Source organism: Molossus molossus, unplaced genomic scaffold, assembly GCF_014108415.1.
Source record: "Molossus molossus isolate mMolMol1 unplaced genomic scaffold, mMolMol1.p scaffold_m16_p_10, whole genome shotgun sequence".
In the NCBI taxonomy this organism is placed as follows: Eukaryota; Metazoa; Chordata; class Mammalia; order Chiroptera; family Molossidae; genus Molossus; species Molossus molossus.
Genome location: NW_023425345.1, coordinates 1,390,353 through 1,408,651, shown reverse-complemented (window position 1 = coordinate 1,408,651; position 18,299 = coordinate 1,390,353). Strand labels below are relative to the sequence as shown.

The 18,299-nt window shown below is 49.8% G+C and overlaps 1 protein-coding gene across 4 annotated transcripts in view; it reads right to left on the bottom strand.

Annotated features, from left to right (window-relative positions):
• The window catches only part of PACSIN2 (protein kinase C and casein kinase substrate in neurons 2), a 95,453-nt gene that overhangs the window by 24,715 nt on the left and 52,439 nt on the right, over positions 1-18,299 (bottom strand). For all 4 annotated transcript variants that reach the window (XM_036250650.1, XM_036250651.1, XM_036250652.1 and 1 more), the window contains exon 3: positions 9,432-9,556. In XM_036250650.1, coding sequence (XP_036106543.1) covers positions 9,432-9,491 — 60 coding nt within the window. In that variant the 5' untranslated portion in view covers positions 9,492-9,556. The remainder of the gene's footprint in view (positions 1-9,431; positions 9,557-18,299) is intronic.

Below are 18,299 nucleotides of genomic sequence, written 5' to 3'. Positions count from 1 at the left end.
ATCACTGGCGAGGGGCGGGGAAGATTCCGGCAGAGAGCGCAGTGCAGGCAGAATGGACGATGTGACAGCACGGAGACCTGGGCGCTGTGAGACGCCCCCACTAATGCAGCAGGGAACAAGAACCAAGGCAACGAGCAGACTTAGCTGGGGGTCGGGTGGGAGCTGGGGCAGACAGTGAGAAATCTCCAGGGCAGGCCTTCCCCCTGAGGGGTGCTGTGCTCAGGGCCTGGTGGGCTTCAGGAGGGTGAAGCTCCCGGAGGGGAGGCGGGAGAGCGCCTCCCGAGGCTGGGCCACAGCAGCAGGAGAGCTAACACAAGTACCATGTTAGAAAGGGGGACACAGGGTGTCAACGGCAGGAAGAGAAACGGGGAGGAGATGGGTGTGGCAAAGTGGTCCCATCCTACCTGCCCCAATTTCAGCTCTCTAAGGCTCGGCTTGGCTTCCCCACAGCAGCCTCCCTGACACAAGCTGCCCCAGCCGGACCACCAGGGGGCAGTGCTTGTACCGCCTGCACTTGCATACAGGCGAGACCAGTTCCCCACCCCGGGCTCCTGTTGGCTGGTCCACCTGGGGGCCACGAGAGCCCTTCCCAACACTGCCCCCATGGCCCGCAGTCGCAGCTTGTCCCACATGGGTGACCATGCGCATTAGCTCCCTGCCCTGCCGGCGTCTGGGCAGCAGGCACCACAGTCTTTCACCAGTAGCAGCATCACAGTAGGGCACACCCACACCTGGTGGGTGGAGTGCTGACAGTGCCACAGGTGTCGCATCATCGGATCCTGTCACAATCCTAGCAGTGGGTCCTGTCAGTGCTCCCACTTCACAGAAAAGGAAACTGATGTTTGAAGAAGCAAAGTCACCCATGATCATGCAGCCAGGAGGCAGAGCCCACCTTACAGAACCTTCCTCAGGCTGAGAACAGAGAAGGTGGAAAGCCAAGACTTAATGCGTTGGTATCTGGTGGCACGTGTGCTTCCAACTAGCCTGACAGATTCAGGGAAGGTCAAGACTATAAGGTAGGGTACAGGCCCTGTCCCTGATCCCACCATGTGCCAGCGAGGCTCATGTCGGGAGCCCCAAACCAGAAAACTACTATGACCACTTGCCCAAGATGACCTTCATTTTACACTCAGAATGTTCATGCCCTTTAACCCGCAACCCTGAGGCTTAAGCACAATGCTCCCCCCACACCTGGGGGTGCGTTCAAGGACGAGCCAGCTGTGCCCAGATGGCTGGACAGAAGCCCCAGGGGTGCCCCAGCCCCGCAACTCCATGGAGCCAGAGTCGCATGTTCGCCCAAAGCTGACACAGCAGGCCTGAGGCTCCAGACACCTCACTCAGCTTGAAAGACGGGTGAAAGGTGATCCTTTGGCCTCCCTTAATCCCAGCCCTGCGATGCAGTGGCAGTGGCTGCCCGAGCTCGTGCCCTCTGGTTCGGGTCCAGCAGCCCCAGCCCTCCCCGACGAGGCTCCTTCCCTCTGCCCCCTCTCCAGGGGAGCTGCACAGGGCTGGCCCTGCCCGAGGTAACGAACCCTGTACCGGTCAGGCTCCCCAAATTCCTACTCCTTCCACTGTGAGGTGACGTTAGAGCCGATGCTGTGAGGACTCAACGTACTGGGAAACGGGGTTTGCAGCGCAGGCGGGGGTCTCCCCAGTCAGGTGCTCTCGGCCTGGCACGGCCATCACATGACAAGACCTAGCCATGTCTTCCCCTTGTCCATTCAGAGGCACAGTGAAGAGCAGGAACAGGATGAGCAACCTCTAAGGCCCTTCAACTCCAGGATTTCTATTTGAAGACTCTACCCATGCCACCAGCTGGCTGGCACCTGCTGAAGCCCAGCTCTCAGTTTTTGAGGGTCTGGCAACACCGTCTTGCCACTCACAAATATGTAACCAACACCTAATGAGTGGCAAGGACTATGTGAGGGACTAGGGATAGAATGGTGAACAAACTGGTGTGGTCCCTACCTTCATGGGCCTTATGGTCACATAAATAACACAATTACAGATGGTGAAAGTTCTAGAAGGAAACTGGGGGTGGTCGGGCTGCCTGGAGGAAGTGATGATTGAGGTAAGAGCCAAAGGGAACTCCATGGGCAAAGCCACTTTCTGACGCTGAGGCAGGACATGGAGGCCCACAGAGGAGAGCTACCCACAACAGCACCCTCCACACAGCCTTCCCACACTCACTCCCCGTTCCCCCTGCCTGGTGCTGTGGGCAGGGGCCACGTCTTTATTCGTCTCCACCCTCCATGCCAGGGGGCCCTGTAACGTCCTCTCAATGCCTGGATGGTGCTGGGAGCAGGGCTCCAGTCCACAGACAGGAGGGGACTGAGATGCTGCTGAGTGCTCAGAGACAAGGGTGATAACAGAACTCATGATCCTTTATCAAGTTCTTAATCCAGCGAGTCCCTCAAGCTTGCTCCACAAAAGCTAAAAAGAATCAGCTCTCAGCGCAGCATCAGACAGTAACTACATGGATGACAAATGAGCAACCAGCACACACTTCTGCCAATCTGGCAAGAGTCATATAAGAATCATTTAAGCCCGGCCGGTGTGGCTCAGTGGTTGAGCGTCGACCCATGCACCAAGAGGTCGCTGGTTCGATTCCCTGTCGGCACATGCCCAGGTTGTGGGCCCCATCCCCAGTGGGGGGCATGCAGGAGGCGGCCAATCGATGTTCTCCCTCATTGATGTTCCTATCTCTCTCTCCCTCTTCCTTCCTCTCTCTCTAAAAATCAACAAAGAAAAAAAAAAAAGAAAAAAATCATTTAAGCACAAACCAGCAGAGACCCTTGCAGTTCCTTTGCTTTTGCTAACAAGGCATTCAGTCAAATCCAGGGTCTGAGTTGGGGTAACCCTAAGTCTACCCGCATCCTGGGTGAGCAGAGGGTTTGAGGACTGGGCCTGGTGGTGTCACTGCTTCCCCAGCCACATTCCCTGCACGTGCACGGCAGACACCAGATCCTGTACACAATGCAGGGCGTCTCCATGGTGACAGCACAGGAACTCCTAGCTCAGGCACCTTTCTTTTTATTTAAATATGCTTTTATTGATTTTTTTAGAGAAAGAGGAAGGGGGAGAGAGCGAGAGAAAGATCGATATGAGAGCAAAACCTCGATCATTTGTCTCCTGCATGACCACTACTGGGGATCATGCCCACAACCAGGCATGTGTCAGGCGCCTTTCTTTTTTATTTTTTAAATCCTCACCAGAGGCTATTTCTCTATTTATTTTCAGACAGAGTGGGAGGGAGGGAGGGAAGGAGGAATGAGGGAGATGAGGGAGGGAGGGAAGGAAGGAGGGGGAGAGAGAAAGAGAGAGAGAGAGAAACATCAACATGAGAGGGACACAATGATTGGTTGCCTTCCTTACCATCCCAACCAGGGCAGGCCCAGGGACCAAACCGCAACCGAGGTACATGCCCCCCTGGACCAGAATCGAACCTGCGAGTCTTTGGTCCGCGGGCTGATGATCTAACCACTGAGCAAACCAGCCTGCGCTCAGGTGCCTTTCTCACAACTACCCCGACCCTACTCTGAACTGCCCTTTCCACACCCGCTGCAGGGCTGTGAGATCTGGTGTGTGCTGGGGACACCAAGGGTATCTTTGGAAAACCATCGAAGTCTGTGCCTTGCTTTCAAACGGTGCTTTGCCAGTCTGCACTGCTACAGGATTCCACTGCTCCTCAGTCTCCAACCTACCTCCAGCTCGCCCACCTTCTGGGCTCCCAACTCGCCCTGCACTGGCACAGAGGGTCAAGGAGCCCCTCACCCTGGTACTCCCTGAACCACAACCTGGACTAGCCCTAACGTCACCGAGCTCCCACCCTCAGAAAGGAGTAACACTATTGGCTGGGCAGGGCCCTGAGAGTCACTGCCTTGGGGTCTCGCTCCAGTCCCAACTCCTGGTTTTCTGTTCTTGCCTCCAACACTGACCAGCCGCCCCACCCCTCCATTCTTGGAATCTGTCCTCAACCAGTAGGAGGGTGAAGAAAATGAGGTTCATTACCCTGCAAGGCACCCTTTGTTGTTTGATAGTGTTAAAGCACAAACCCTAAACTTCAACAACGTTAAAGATCAATTGCATTATCAATCTTTAATCTGCAAGTTCAAAACACAAAACTAAAAGGATGAAATAGAACCCCAGAAATTCTAATTCTCACGTCTAACTCCAAAGGCAGAACACGTAATAATGTAGAGAGGAAGGATGTGCTTAAACAAAGTTATTTTAGAACTGAGCTCCTGAGGGCTGTGTTGCTCTGACATCAATCGATAAAGGCTGGGTGACACCCTGTGACTTGTTCATGAGCACAGCACATGACTCACCTGTGAGTCATCGCCCCACCCTGTGGCTCACGTCTACTGTCACGGTCTCCCAGGCACAAGCGCGTACACACTCATCCTTCATCCAGTGCCCACGACATAGCAGGAGCACACGCTGCCTAGTGACCAGGTCACTCCCCCCTTTCATTCTCCCTCACATTCCAGGTGGGTGCTAGATGAGCGGCATCTCGCTGCTGTAAGAGCTGCCACCAACCTGGATGTTGAGATGTCGCCCCACATCTGGAAGTAAGGGCTCACTGAAGACCAGCAGCCTCTAGCAGAAACTCTGACAGTGAAAGGAGGAAGAGAGAGATAGAGAGGTATCTGAAACCAGGTGAACCCCTGGGGTACAAGGCCAAATGACCTAGTAGGGAAATCACCAGATTGGAAAAGTGGGAACAGCACTCCCTCCAGGTAGTGCCCCCATTTTCCATGCCCATCCCTCGCTAGCAGACAGTGGAGCCAGGACTGCACCCAGACAGGACTTCCTCATGCCTAGGCGGAAGCATTTTAGAGTGTGGCAGGCACTGCCAAGCACGCTCCTCTTCTCCGCGGAGCTCCGGGGAGGCTGAGACAGGCAGGAGAGCAGGTGCCTACTGTCTCTGCAGTGGCGCAGCATCAAGCCACCTGAGAGCAGGGGCTGGCCCAGAGCGAGGGCGCAACAAATGCTAGCGCTATCACTGCTTATCTCTAACCTTTCTGTTATCAGCTAACATTCCTGCCGAAAAGTACTCAGACTGTGAGCATATGGCTTGTGCACACAGCTTGATGACTTATCGGCATACACACCCATGCCTAGGACACAACAGGAAGTCCCTGGTCTCCTAGAGCCACCCCTGACAGCTCTGGAATGCAGCCCACTTAGGAAGCAGAGGCCTCTTCTGCATGCCCCCAGCATCTGATCTGGACACTTAAAGGCGACTATGTGTTATTCATGCTCTATCCCCAAGGCCTAGAATAGGGCTTGGCACAGAGGAGGTGTGTTATAAATGTTTACTGAATAATTTCTGCTCAGTATCGTGGTTATTTGTGTGTGTGTTTTAATTCCAAATATTTGTTTGTAAGCTTCTTCTGGGGAGGGCATGTCATTACCCAGCATTAAACCTCACCCTCTCTCTGATTCACTCGCACATTCAATCAACAATCACTCAGTGTGTCAGGCACTGTGCTAAGTCCCAGATACCCAGACAAGAATCCCACCCTGTCCTCATGAAGTTCTCAGCCCAGAGCAACATGCTAGATGGGCATGCCTAGGTGTGCCAGGAAGGGCCCAGCGAGGACTGCCTCGGGAGCTCCACGAGAGAAAGCAGAGGGCGGCCTGGAAGAAAGAACACCACCCTCAGCCTCCACCCTCAGCCTCCACCCTCCCACACAGAGAGGCAGCTCTTTGTGGACAGGAGCCTGGGGGTGGGGGAGCTCAGTTGGGCTATAGACCAGGATAAAACTCCTCAGAAAGGGCCTGGTAGTGTAACAATTCCAACACGTCTTAGTCATGCTAAAGAGTGTGGTTTTACTTTGAAGATGACGCAGAACGAGAAGACCCAGAAGCTGGGACTGGAAGTGGAAGATACCACAGGAGGACCCATGGGCTCCCAGAGGGAGCCAGAAGACCTGTAGAAGCAGCTGATCCCCCACACCCCACTGGGAAGCCTATGGTTCCAACTTGCTGAAGAAGCTACCACTTGGGGGACATCCTCCATTCGGCTCAACTTACCCATCCCTAGGACTTCTTGCCTCTAAACCAGGTCCTTGGCTCCTAAGAGGCCGAGGTCCTCAGCCCTCCGCAACGCCATGCCCATTCCAGCCTCCAGAGTTTGCTCCAGCCTGGATGTCAACCCTCCTCCCTGCTCCCAACTCAAAGTCCAGCCCTGCCCACCCCTCGGCCTTTTGGTAACTCCAGCCCTTTTTCTGAACTCATGTCACTGAGAGGCAGAGCTGTGGCTTGGCCCCGGTGCCCTCATACCCCAGAGGCCATCAGCCTCTCTCCTCCCAGCTACATCATAAGCACCTGCATTGTGAGAATCCGATCCCCCTCCTCTTTTTTCTAAATCTGTTACTATAGTGTTAGGTGATACAGAAAGTGCCCCCTCCAAATACCCACTAAATACTCCTGTTCATCTTCTGTCCCCGTGGGTCATCTCCCGCAGTCCCTGTTCATTCATCCATCCAGCAGACATCCGAACGCTTAGGAAGTGCCAGTCCTGCTCGTCTTCCATGCCGCCTTTCCTGCCCTCCCCCCGTGCTCCCCACTTCCCCCGTGCTCCCCAGCAAATCCCACAGCACCTTACAATGAATGATCTGCTAGAGTCTGTCTCCTTCCTTGAGGGGTTTACCTCCAAATGTCACAGTCAAAGGCTCCTAGAGAACAGGGCCATGCCCTCCAGTGCAGGCACACAGCCAGCACACAGAGAGAGTTCTAGATGGCCCACTCCAGGCAGTACCTTTTGGTGGAAAGGAGTAAAATTCAGCACAAAAGACTTCCACCTCGAAACCAGATGGCTTTCTCTAGATTTGTGCACCCCCGTGGGTCACACCATGAGAAGTCGCCTTCTGTGGGAAAGAGGGAACTTGCAAGAGAAGCCCAGAGAGAGCTAGAGCTAGTAGCAGCATCTAAGTCACTCAGAGCCGAGCAGGGCTGGCTAGGCCTGAGCAATCGCTCCTCCATCCAGTGAGCATCCATCACTGAGGAGGAAGACGTCAGCATGCTGATTGATTTATATAAGCTGAAGTGTAATTCCAGGGACCCCATCACACGATGAGCAGAGCCTGCTTGGACAATAAACCCATTTGTCTTTGCTTTCTTTAGACAAAAGCAGATGTTCTCGTCTACTGACAGTATCGCAGCTAAGAATTTAGAAGGGAGCCTAAGAGCTTAAAATTAAGAGCTTGTTAAAGCTACTTGATTTAATATATGCTGATAACATATACTGGCAACTCTTACCTACTTTTTACCAAGCAGCGGCAGACTTCTGTAATAGCACTATATTTAACTACTTTATTTTTCCAGAGCAGTTTCTGTCATCAGCTGGGTAATCACAATGACGCTGCCAAATACAGCCACAGGAACAGGTATGTCGTGTGTGTGCTGAGACCTGCATCCTCATAGCAGGGGGACAGAGCTCCAGGCTAGTGCCTGTGCCAACACCCTACACCACTTTGCATGTACTTATTTCCTTAACCCTCACATATGCTAGGATATGGGTACCATCATCACCTCCATTCTACAGATTGGGAAGTTGAGGCAAAGACAAATTAGTAACTTGCCCAAAGCCACATACATGTAAGCGACAAACCCAGGAGTCAAACCTAGGTAGCTGGCTCAAAAGCACGTCTGAACCTGCCCCGCTGCCTGTGCCAGACTGTCCTTGCAAGGCCTTCTGTGTGCAGCACCACCTAGCTCAAGGCAGGTACTGCAGTTGCATTCCTAAAGGCCAGCCTCCCAGGAGCTCGCAGGGAAGTCTGCACAGCCACCGCTGGCTCCTGTGTGCTTCTGCAAAGCTGGCAAGGCCACAGCCTTCCTGGGGGCCAGCAAGCGGGGCCTGCCTGCCAGTGAGCCCAGACGTGTGCATGGGGGCCGGGGGGTAGTCTTGAATTCCAGCACTGTCCCAGAGGCACCACCAGACTGCATCCTGTGACCACCAGCTCCATGCAGTTTCAGCACCAACCCTCCTTGATGCAGTGAGCGTGCACCTGCTAAGACCAGGAAGCTGCTGCTGCCCAGAGGCCAGGACAACCCATGACTCTGTCACTGCCCTGCTACTCTTACTGCCTTCTATGAAATGCTCCCTTGAACACTGCGTCTCTCTGGCTACTGAAATTTGAGCTCTGGCCTAGATACCCACCAGGAAGGCTGCGACCAGCTGAGGGGCAGGGACAGGGCACTGGTACCCTCTGTGCTTTTTTATTTACTCCGACCCCACAGGGCCAGCTCCTTGAGGGTAGAAACTCAGACTGTCAAATTCTTTGTTGGAGCCTCACAGGGACTAGCGTACACACTTTTAATAAAATGAAGTATTCAGCTAAAAGTCAATAATGACCTTTCCTCAATACATAGGAAAGAAAAATGTTGACAGACTTCTGAGCTCCTTGTCCATCTTTTTGAAACTTGGCCACCTGTGATCACTTGTCTATTAGTCTATAATATCTGATGGTATTTGATGCCAGACAAACTGAACACAAATTATTCTAAGTTTATAAAACTCCTTGTGCTTGTCCCCAGGAAGGCCCAGGGCACCACCCTCACCTTGTGCACCACTGGAGTCTCCCATGTCAGGAAAGCACCCACCTGGGAGCCAATGTCTACATTCTCACTTCATCCTGCTGCCTCCCTCAAGGGCCAGTATCATCTCCTCTTTACAGATGAAAAGCCTGAGGCTCAGAGTAGCCAAGCAACTTGCCCAAGGTCACACAGCTAGTAAGGGCACAGCTGGGATCAGAACCTAGATCTTCCAACTGCAAAGCCAGTATTCTTTCAACTAAGCCTATGGCTGCCAGGAAAGTTACAGGGGTTTTGCCATGAAAACAAAATTTGATAAAAAATGGACCTTCCTTGAACCAGCAGGCAGGAAAAGTGGGGCTCAGGAAGAGTGACTACCATACCCACACAGTAATCTAATCAGGAAGGGAGTTCCTCACGGGCTCAGACAGACAGGAAGATGCTCCAACAAGTTCCAGGGCAGTTTGTTTAGCCCTCGGGCCAGTGGCCTGCACTGTCCAGCATGATGCCACATCACTGCCGTCCGCGTTTCTACAGGAAACCCAAAAGCAAAGCGCCTTTCAGGCTAAGCCCAGTGATTAGTGTATGTCGCTCCAAGTCACACATGGCTGACCATGAACAGGAAGATCTGGGAATGAACAAGCTGACAAGACTTCTAAAACACCTCTTAACTCTTTAGGTCTCTGACTTTTCTTGCAAGGTAAGTTCACCGTTCACCACCTTCACTGATAGCTCAGCCATACCTGTTGCCATCCAGAACTGATCACAAAAGCCTGGCTGGTTTGGGGGTATGTTCATCTCACCTCACCCCATCCCCACCAAAAAAAAAAAAAAAGTCCTGGCAGGCATCAGCCTGGTCTCTGTTCATGGGGAAGAAATCAGGGCATTACCTCCCAGAAGCTGTCGCTGGACACTTCCACTCCAACGGAATCATCATAAGTGACAGACATCTCTCCACAGGGTGAGGGAGCAGCAGGGGATGCTTAAGTTCAATGCTCCAAATCTGTAAACAAACCTATAAAAAAAGCATATCGTTGTGATTTGAATTCCCAAGGTAAAAAGCAAGTCATCCCCATACAATTTCCATTTCCGTCACTGCCTGCACACAAAGCAGTCTAAAAATGTTTCCTTTATTGGGAGAAGGTCAATAAACTCTAAACTGCGGCACGACACAGACGCCTATGTTACCTGCATAATGTGTGTATCTCACATTAACAGGCAAAGCTCTTCGACATCCTGCTGACGAGCTAGAAAAGCTTTCTGAATTGTCGTGTTCTGAGATCAACAGATTGAAGGCCTCACTGCACACTCTTCCTCATCCCTTGGAGAACGGGACACGGAACATCTGAGGAAAGCAGCAGACGAGGGCAGAGTCCTTGCGTCTCTGGGCTCGCCCTGTCCCGGACTATCCCAGCCATCCGGCAGGGCGGATCTGGGGTAAAATGTGAGTAGAAATAATCCCACTTTTGACATGACTCTCCACTCTCCACAGGGTTTCCAGCACATCTGGATTGTGTCGGGCATTTTCCACCCCCACCCATGAATCCATTTCAGCCCCTGAAGCCCCAAATCCAGACCAGACTCAAAGTCAGACCAGTTTATTTGGGCACCGTCTCTGTGAGGATCGGCAAAGACGAACAAGCTGAAGCGACCACTTCTGAGTGCGGACGCCATGTCCTCAGTCCAGCAAGGGCCACGGGGCAGCAGCTCTCCTGCTGCAGGGGGAGCGGAAGCACGTTCGGAAGCACAGATCACTGTGATGGAATGGCCTTCCACAGCCGGATGGGACTCCACCCTCCTCTCCATCGCCCTGTGTTCAAATCACACAGCCTGAGATCCAAAGCCCCTAACTACAGAGTCAGGAGTCCAAAGCCTCAGCTTAGTGATGGGAGGGAGCAGGCGGGGTGGGCAGGCAGCACGACCTACATGGTTACGCCTACCAGAACCGTAGTTAGGAGCACACACTCTAGAGTCAGACTGCCTGGGCTCCTATCCCAAATCCATTATTCACTGGCTGGGCAACAGTGGGCAAGTTACCTGACCTCCTGTGCCTCATTGGCTTTATCTGTAAAAGACAGACAATAAGGAAATCAGAATTTCTGTGAGGGTCCAATGAGGCAATATATATAGGGGCTTTGAACAATACATGGTCCATAGTAAGCACTATGGACACAGTAGATAATAATGTAATTATTATTAGATGGTAATTATTATTCCTATTATTACTTTGGTCTGTACTTTATAGATGAGAAAACTGATGCTTGGAGAAGTTAAGTAACTTGCCCGTGGTCACCCAAGTAATGAATGGTGGAGACCAGCATTTGACCCCAACTCTGCCTGTTTGCTAAGGTAGCATCATGTTTCCAATTTAAATAAATCAGGTGTCCTATAACCTAAGATCTACTTGCTAGTTAAGAGGGTTTAATCTGGTGGAGCTGTCAAAGGTAAACACAGCATTGTATGGCCAATAAATTCAAGGTAAAGAACGGATTATGGCCCTTCAAAGCCACAAGCTGTGATGCTCACAAGTATAACCAGGCAGTCGCACAGGTGCCACCCACACACTTGTCCTAACAGTACGCTGGCTAAATCTCTGCTTCACCACCACAGGGACAGCATGTCATTAACCGCGGGGCTATCACAAAGACCGGACAAGCCACTCTGGCTGGGCCCTCATGCCACCCGCATTTGACAGCATCACTTTTTCTGCGGAATCTTGTGCTCTGAGTCAGGGCCCTCCTAGAAGCACCTGGCCTATGTTTGCAGCAGCAGAAAGCCCTCTACTCAGCACAGCTGGTCTCTGCTCCAGGCTCCTCAGGGAATATCTGGGCATTTAGCTCAGGCAAGTCTCAAAGTGGCCCAATCAAGCCGCTGGCTGGGCTGCAGGGCCAGCTCCAGGGAGCAAGTACAAGGAGGACAGGGTACCTGCTCTGGACGCAGAAGCAGCTCAACACCAGAAAAGCTCAAGCAGAGAAATTCATTTCTGCCTTGGTTCAGCCATGGTTTAGACACTAATGAAAGAGCAGTTCTGTACAAGATTTATTAAGTATCTACTAAGTGCCAGGAGCCACTAAGCTCAGAAAGATAGTCAATTTCTAGGAGAAAAAAACCCTGAATCATTGAGAACAGATGCCCTGCAATAACAGGACCGAGACCCCCTGGAGTTGCACAGGGCACCGGAGAAGAGGCATGCTCGAGCTGACCAGTGGGAACAAAAAACCAGCTTTCCTTGCTCAAGTCACCAGTGCAACTTGCTCATTTCCTCGGTCCAGGGCCCTGGATCTCCCCACAACACTGCTCAGTGACTGCAACATCCCTCAGATCACAGCTGTATGAGGGCCAAGCCGACCCCACTGGCATCCCACGAAGCTTCAGCCTAATAGTTAATGACTACAGTCAGCTCAACGATACTCATGAGTGCTATTTAGAGTTCATGGCAATGCGGAACCAGCTCCCCCGCACTCTGTTCTTCAAGTGGCTTGGCTATGCTCAGCCCTTTGCTTTTCCATAAACACCTTAAAATCTGCTTGTCAGGGCCACCGACCAACCAGCTCTGCTGGGCTTTTGACTAAGATTTCACTGACTCCTAAGACCACTTTGAGAGAACAGATACCTTTATAATACTGAATCCTAAACCATTTATTCAGGACTTCTTTAAATTTCTCTCAACAGTTGATCAAATAGAGGCTTTTGCATACAATCCTTGTATTACCTCTGATTTGTGTATTACTCAGTATATTTTTATATTAAATTGTATCTTTTTAAATGTTGTACTTTAACTGTTTATTGTAAATATATAAAGCAATTAATTTTTGCATGCTCACCATGTATTCAACAACTTTGCCCTTCGTATTTATTTCCCCCCTTTTGCATTTATTATATCTAATAATTTATCTATAAATTCATTTAAATAGTCTATACATATATCCACATCATAGTCAAATAATCAGTTTTATTTCTTCCTTTATAATTCTTATGGCTTTCATTTCTTTTTCTTGCTTTACTGTGCGGGAGAGGTCTTCTAATAAAATGCAGAGATCCTTCCTGGTCTCAAAGACAAAGCTTTCAACATTTCACCATTAAGTACGATGTTTACTACAGGGTTTTAAAAAATATCACTTTTTAGGCTGAGAAAGTTTTCTTCTGTTACAATTCCACTAAGAGCTTTTGTCACAAATGGGTGACTGTGTAAGATTGGCTTTATTTTCCCTAAATGTTTGGCAGAATTGTCAGTGAAGTCATCTGGGCCTGGAGTTTTCTTAAAGCAGTTTTAATCACAGATTCTAGTTAAAAGGAAATGGCTATTTGTGTATTTCCTATTTGTGTGTTGATTTGGCAAAACTGTAGTTTTCTAGGGAATCCAGCTCATCCCATCTCCCGCAATTTATTGGCATACAATTGTTCATATTATCCTCATGACTGTTTCAAAGACTGAAGGATCTATAGTAATGTCTCCCTTTCCATTCCTGACATTAGGTTTTTGTGCCTTTTCTTTTGATCAGTCTCAATTGAGGTTTACCAATTTTTATTCTTTTTCAAAGAATCAACTTTTAGCTTTGTTTGTCTGCTTATTTATTTTAGCCATCTACTGAATATTTGTTTTCTTTTTCCTTGATTTCTACCATCTTTGGCTTCAATTTGTTCTTTTTCTAACTTCTGGAAATGAAAACTTAGTTCATTAACTTTCAGCCTTTCTTCTTTTATAATATATACACTTAAAGCTATAAATTTCCCTTGAAGCACAATCTTAGCTATATTCCACAATCTCATTTATCTTTCATTAACAGTCCCAGGCAGTAGGTATTTTTATTTCCTTTTCATAGATGAGAAACTAAAGATCGAGTAACTTGCTTAAGATTATAAATGGTGAGATCAAGTATCAAAACCCGGTTCTGTGGGTCTAAAATTAGTGTTTCCTATTATACTACATTGTACGTAATTAAAGAAGTTTCTAGGCAGGGTGAGTAGATGGGCTCTGCTCAGTGCCCAGGAGAGGGGCTTCCGATCTGCAAGAGGAGGAGGGTCAAGATGGTCAAAGAGAGGCCACGAAATCTCAGCTGTCCCTGGAAATCCATGATTGGTGATTTTACAAAAGTAACAGAATCAGCTGTCAGCCTTTAGGGCTCAAACAAAAAATGTTCTCCACAATGTACAGTTAGATTTGTTCATTTATTGCCAGGATTTGACTGGCACCACTGACTCAATATGGCACAATGATCAACCACTAGTCCTGGGCACATAAGACCTTCTGAGTCACACCAGCCATAGTTGGGATCAGAGACAGTCAGGAAGGGACAGGAACGAAAGAGCCCATAAAACATCATGTAACTCAGTGACACAATGGTCTTGTGTCAAAAAAAAGTTGGAAAGAGAGGAGGCTCTGCCATTGTCAGCTGCACCTTGAGAACCTCATTCATTAAAGATCTAAGTTTCCAGAACTGAGATTGTGCTGGGAATAAAGGTAAAACATGGACTAGACCTCAAATTTTTTTTAATCCTCACCTGAGGATATTTTTCCATTTATCTTCAGACAGTGGGAGGAAAGGAGGAAGAGAGAGAGAAAGAGAGAGAAACATCGACATGAGAGAGACACTGACTGGTTGCCTCCTACACGACCCCAACCAGGACCAGGGACCAAATCGCAACCGAGGTACATGCTCTTGACCAGAATTGACCCTGCAACTCTTTGGTTCTCTGGTGGACACTCTTTTTCTTTTTAACCCTCAACCAAGGACATTTTTTTTTTTTTTATCCTCACCCAAGGACATTTTTCCATTTTTGTTCAGGTAGAGTGGGAGGGAGAGAGAGGAACCGAGAGAGAGAGAGAAACATCGATGTGAAAGGGACACATCGAGTGGCTGCCACCCACACAAGCGACCAGGGCTGGAGACAAACTGCAACCGAGGTACGCGCCCTTAGCGGGAACCGAACCCGGGTCTCTCAGGACCGCAGGCCGACGCTCTAACCGCAGAGCCAAACCGGCCAGGGCTGACATTTTTGCATTCATCTTCAGATAGAGCGGGAAGGAGAAAGGGAAGAAGAGAGAGAGAAACATCCACATGAGAGAGACACAACGAGTGGCTGCCACCTAAATGACCCCAACCGGGGCAGGGGACAAACTGCAACCGAGGTACATTCCTTTAGCAGGAACCAAACTTGGGTCTCTCTGGACAATGGGCTGACACTATAACCACTGAGCCAAACTGGCTGGGGCTGGTGGACACTCTTAGCCGCTGAGCCAAATCGCAAACTGGCCAGGGCTCAAAATATTTTAAATAAAACTAAAAAAACTGGACTAGATTAGGAAATCAGGAAAAGGTCCCAATGTTAAATTTGTCAAATACAAACAGAAAAAATACTCTTTGCTCTTTTAATACTGTACATAAAGTGAAATTGATTGATATGAAAATGCTTGATGACAAGCAAAATAAAATCTCAGAATGCCCGTTCTACATATTTACATAGGCAAAAAAATGGCAATATATAAAGTTAAGGGGTCTTAATGTACCAAATTGGGCATTCTTTTTTTTTTTTTTTGTAATGTATTTGTAACCTAGAAAAATAAAATTATCTCTTTTCCATGGAGAACTGAGAGAGAGCTTGGCAGAGAAAGGAAGGACAGGAAGAAGAATGGGTTGTCCATGGTCCTATGACCCTGAGACAACACAATGCATGTTGCTCCCCTCACAGCGGTTTCCAGACATCACTCATTCCCTCCTTAAAGTAGGGGGTGGGGTGAGGTGGACACCTGTGACTAGGGGCCTAGAACTGCAGACAAATGACTCTAAGGTAAGAGGAAAGGACACAGGGCACGGCCTGCACTCTAAAAGGAAAGGAGCTTCTTTTTTTTTTTTTATCCTCACCCGAGGACATTTTTCCATTTTTTGTTCAGGTAGAGTAGGAGGGGGAGAGAGGAACAGAGAGAGAGAGAAACATCGACGTGAAGGGACACATCGAGTGGCTGCCACCCGCACGACTGACCAGAGCCGGGGACAAACTGCAACCGAGGTACATGCCCTTAGCGGGAACCGAACCCGGGTCTCTCCGGACCGCAGGCCGACGCTCTAACCGCTGAACCAAACCGGCCAGGGTGGAAAGGAGCTTCTTGAATAAAATCCCCTGACGTCCACAGTGGCAACTGTTTTCATGTATAGGCACTCACTTGAGGGTGGAAACCGAGTGGGGACCAGCTGCAGACCAGGCCACCCCCAAGAGCCATGCGGAATCTCACAGGGAAACCAAGGCCACCAAGGAAGGAACTGAAAGAGCTGCCTAATGGTACCACATAAGTCCTCAACAACTACCTCGATCAAATGATGCCCCCAAAGAAGGTTCTTGGCCGAAGTTGGCCATATGTGTCAAATCAAGAACACCTGCTTCAACTATGTGGTTCTGCTGCTCCACCCAGGAGCCCAGGGTGGGAATAAACCAACATCAAAGCAGCCTCCACGTACCAAACACCTCTTATCACCAATAGGTGGTCTAGGTGAGCTTTAACTATATTATTTTTGTTCCTTAAAAACTCTGTAAAAATGTATCATTGTCCCTATCTTACAGGGAGGCAACTGAGTGCAGTGACTCAAATCAAGAGCCCCGCAGCTCAGATGCGAGGCCAGGATTCAGCCCACACAGTGGGCTCTATGATGCCCGACTCCAGCAGGACACTGTGTGTCCAGTCCCAGTCATTCCCAGACCTGGGAGCCCTGCCTGGCTGGGCGGCTGCTCCCTCAGAGGAGGGGCTTGATTCTCAGGGCTCTTATCAATCTCACGGTCCAAACACCCCCAGAAGCCCTGGGCCTGTCAGGGGATAGTACTCAAAATTATTTTCATGCACAAATGTGAATCTGGTTTTAGTGCCTATGAGCCAAAGTTGGGTAAACTGAGGCTTCTGCAGGCAACGAGAAACTTCAGGCCTGTTTCTTCAAAAGGGGATCTGGCCAGGTGAACCTCTGGTCCTGCTCCCTTCACGCTGGCAGGGCCTGAGCCAACCCTACCCGAGGCTGTGGCCGTGCTGTGGAACAAGCTGGCCTGTACTGCCAATGGTACTGAGTGTTTCTGAGATGTAGTTACCAAAGGCCAAACCATAAATGTGTTTAATAATTAACCAGGTGCGTCTCCACAGGAATGTGAAGTTCCCGGGAAGACAGCGTGGCTCCACCCCTGTGGGCTCAGTCATCCTATTTGAGAGCCCTGTCGCCCCGTCCTCCACTGCAGGGCATGGTCGTCACCGGCACTCCCTACCTCCTGAGCTAGGAAGTGGCTCGGGTGAGAATGGACGTGAAAGGACTTTGGGGAACTGCGAAGTGACAGACAGATGAGTTAGTACTGCCCTGAGGATGGGAAGGAGCCTGGCCCTCCTTTAGTATATTTCAGACTGTCCACCACCCAGTGGTTGACAGGTTGTTTCTTTCTAGAGAAACTGAACCCCAATACTAAAATACAATGCTGAATGAATTCCATCAACTCTGAATAAATGCTACACACAAGTGAATGTTCCTGCCGGAGACTTCCTGCGCGTGCTGGTCTCCCTTGGGACCTTAGATTCAGTTGTTTGAGGGATAGGGACAACATGCTTCTGCCTGGAACCTTGTCTGCCCATCAGAGGTGCAGAAGCAGCAAGCCTGACACTTGAGAGTGAGACAGTCAAAGAGTAAAGATGTACAAATCACCTCTCCCCCCACCCCCCTCCCCCGACTCCTGAAAAACACATCGCATGCAGGCCCTTGGTTGATGTCTGCTGAATACACATTCTAAGAGGCCCCCAGCAAGAAGCCAGGAAGCCAGGAACAACGGGAGAGGAGACACGGTTCCAGCTCTCTGGATTCCAAAGACTCCTGCTGCTGACGTATATAAACACTGGTGAGTCAGAGCCACTCCTACCTAAGGTGATTAGCTGAGTCTCAGAGGTTAACAGAGTCTGCGGAGGGTGCCCTTGGCCCAGGCTGGGAGCAGCATAACTTCCTCCCCCCCCCCCCCCCGGCCTGATAACAGGTAACCAGTAAACAAAAGGTACACGTTACATAAGTACCTCTAGCTCCCCGTTAATGCCCTTAATTTGTTCCAAAAAAGAAAAAAAACAGAACAGGTCATTGGGCCAAAAGACTATTACCATAAAGCAAGGACATTCTGAGTGAAGGCACCATGTCACTCGTGTCTCCTGAGAGTCAGCCTTGGGAGAAAGTCCTCTGGCCCCCGTTGCCGAAGAAGGTAGCTGGAAAGGAAGGTGTCCCCAGTGCCACCCCACAACGCTGGCCTGGTGCTGTGCTGCCCTGCAGGCCTTGGAGGGAGCCTGTTTCTTCCACCTAAGGCCTGTTTCTTCAAATTCACTGTACAGGGTGGAAAATGCTCTCCTCCCCCCACACCATTACTTTTATTTATTTAATTTTTTTTTTTTTATCCTCACCCGTGGACATTTTTCGATTTTTTTGTTCAGATAGAGTGGGAGGGAGAGAGAGAGAAACATCGACGTGAAAGGGACATGTCGAGTGGCTGCCACCCGCACAACCTAACCAGGGCCGGGGATAAACCGAAACCGAGGTACATGTCCTTAGTGGGAACCGAACCTGGGTCTCTCGGGACCACAGGCCGATGCTCTAACTGCTGAGCCAAACCGTCCAGGGCTATTTATTGAATTTTTAACAAGTTGACATTCAATGTTATATTAGTTCCAGGTGTACAGCACAGTTGTTAGACATTTATATAACTTATGAAGTGATCCCCTGATGATTCTAGTACCCACCTGGCATTATACATAATTA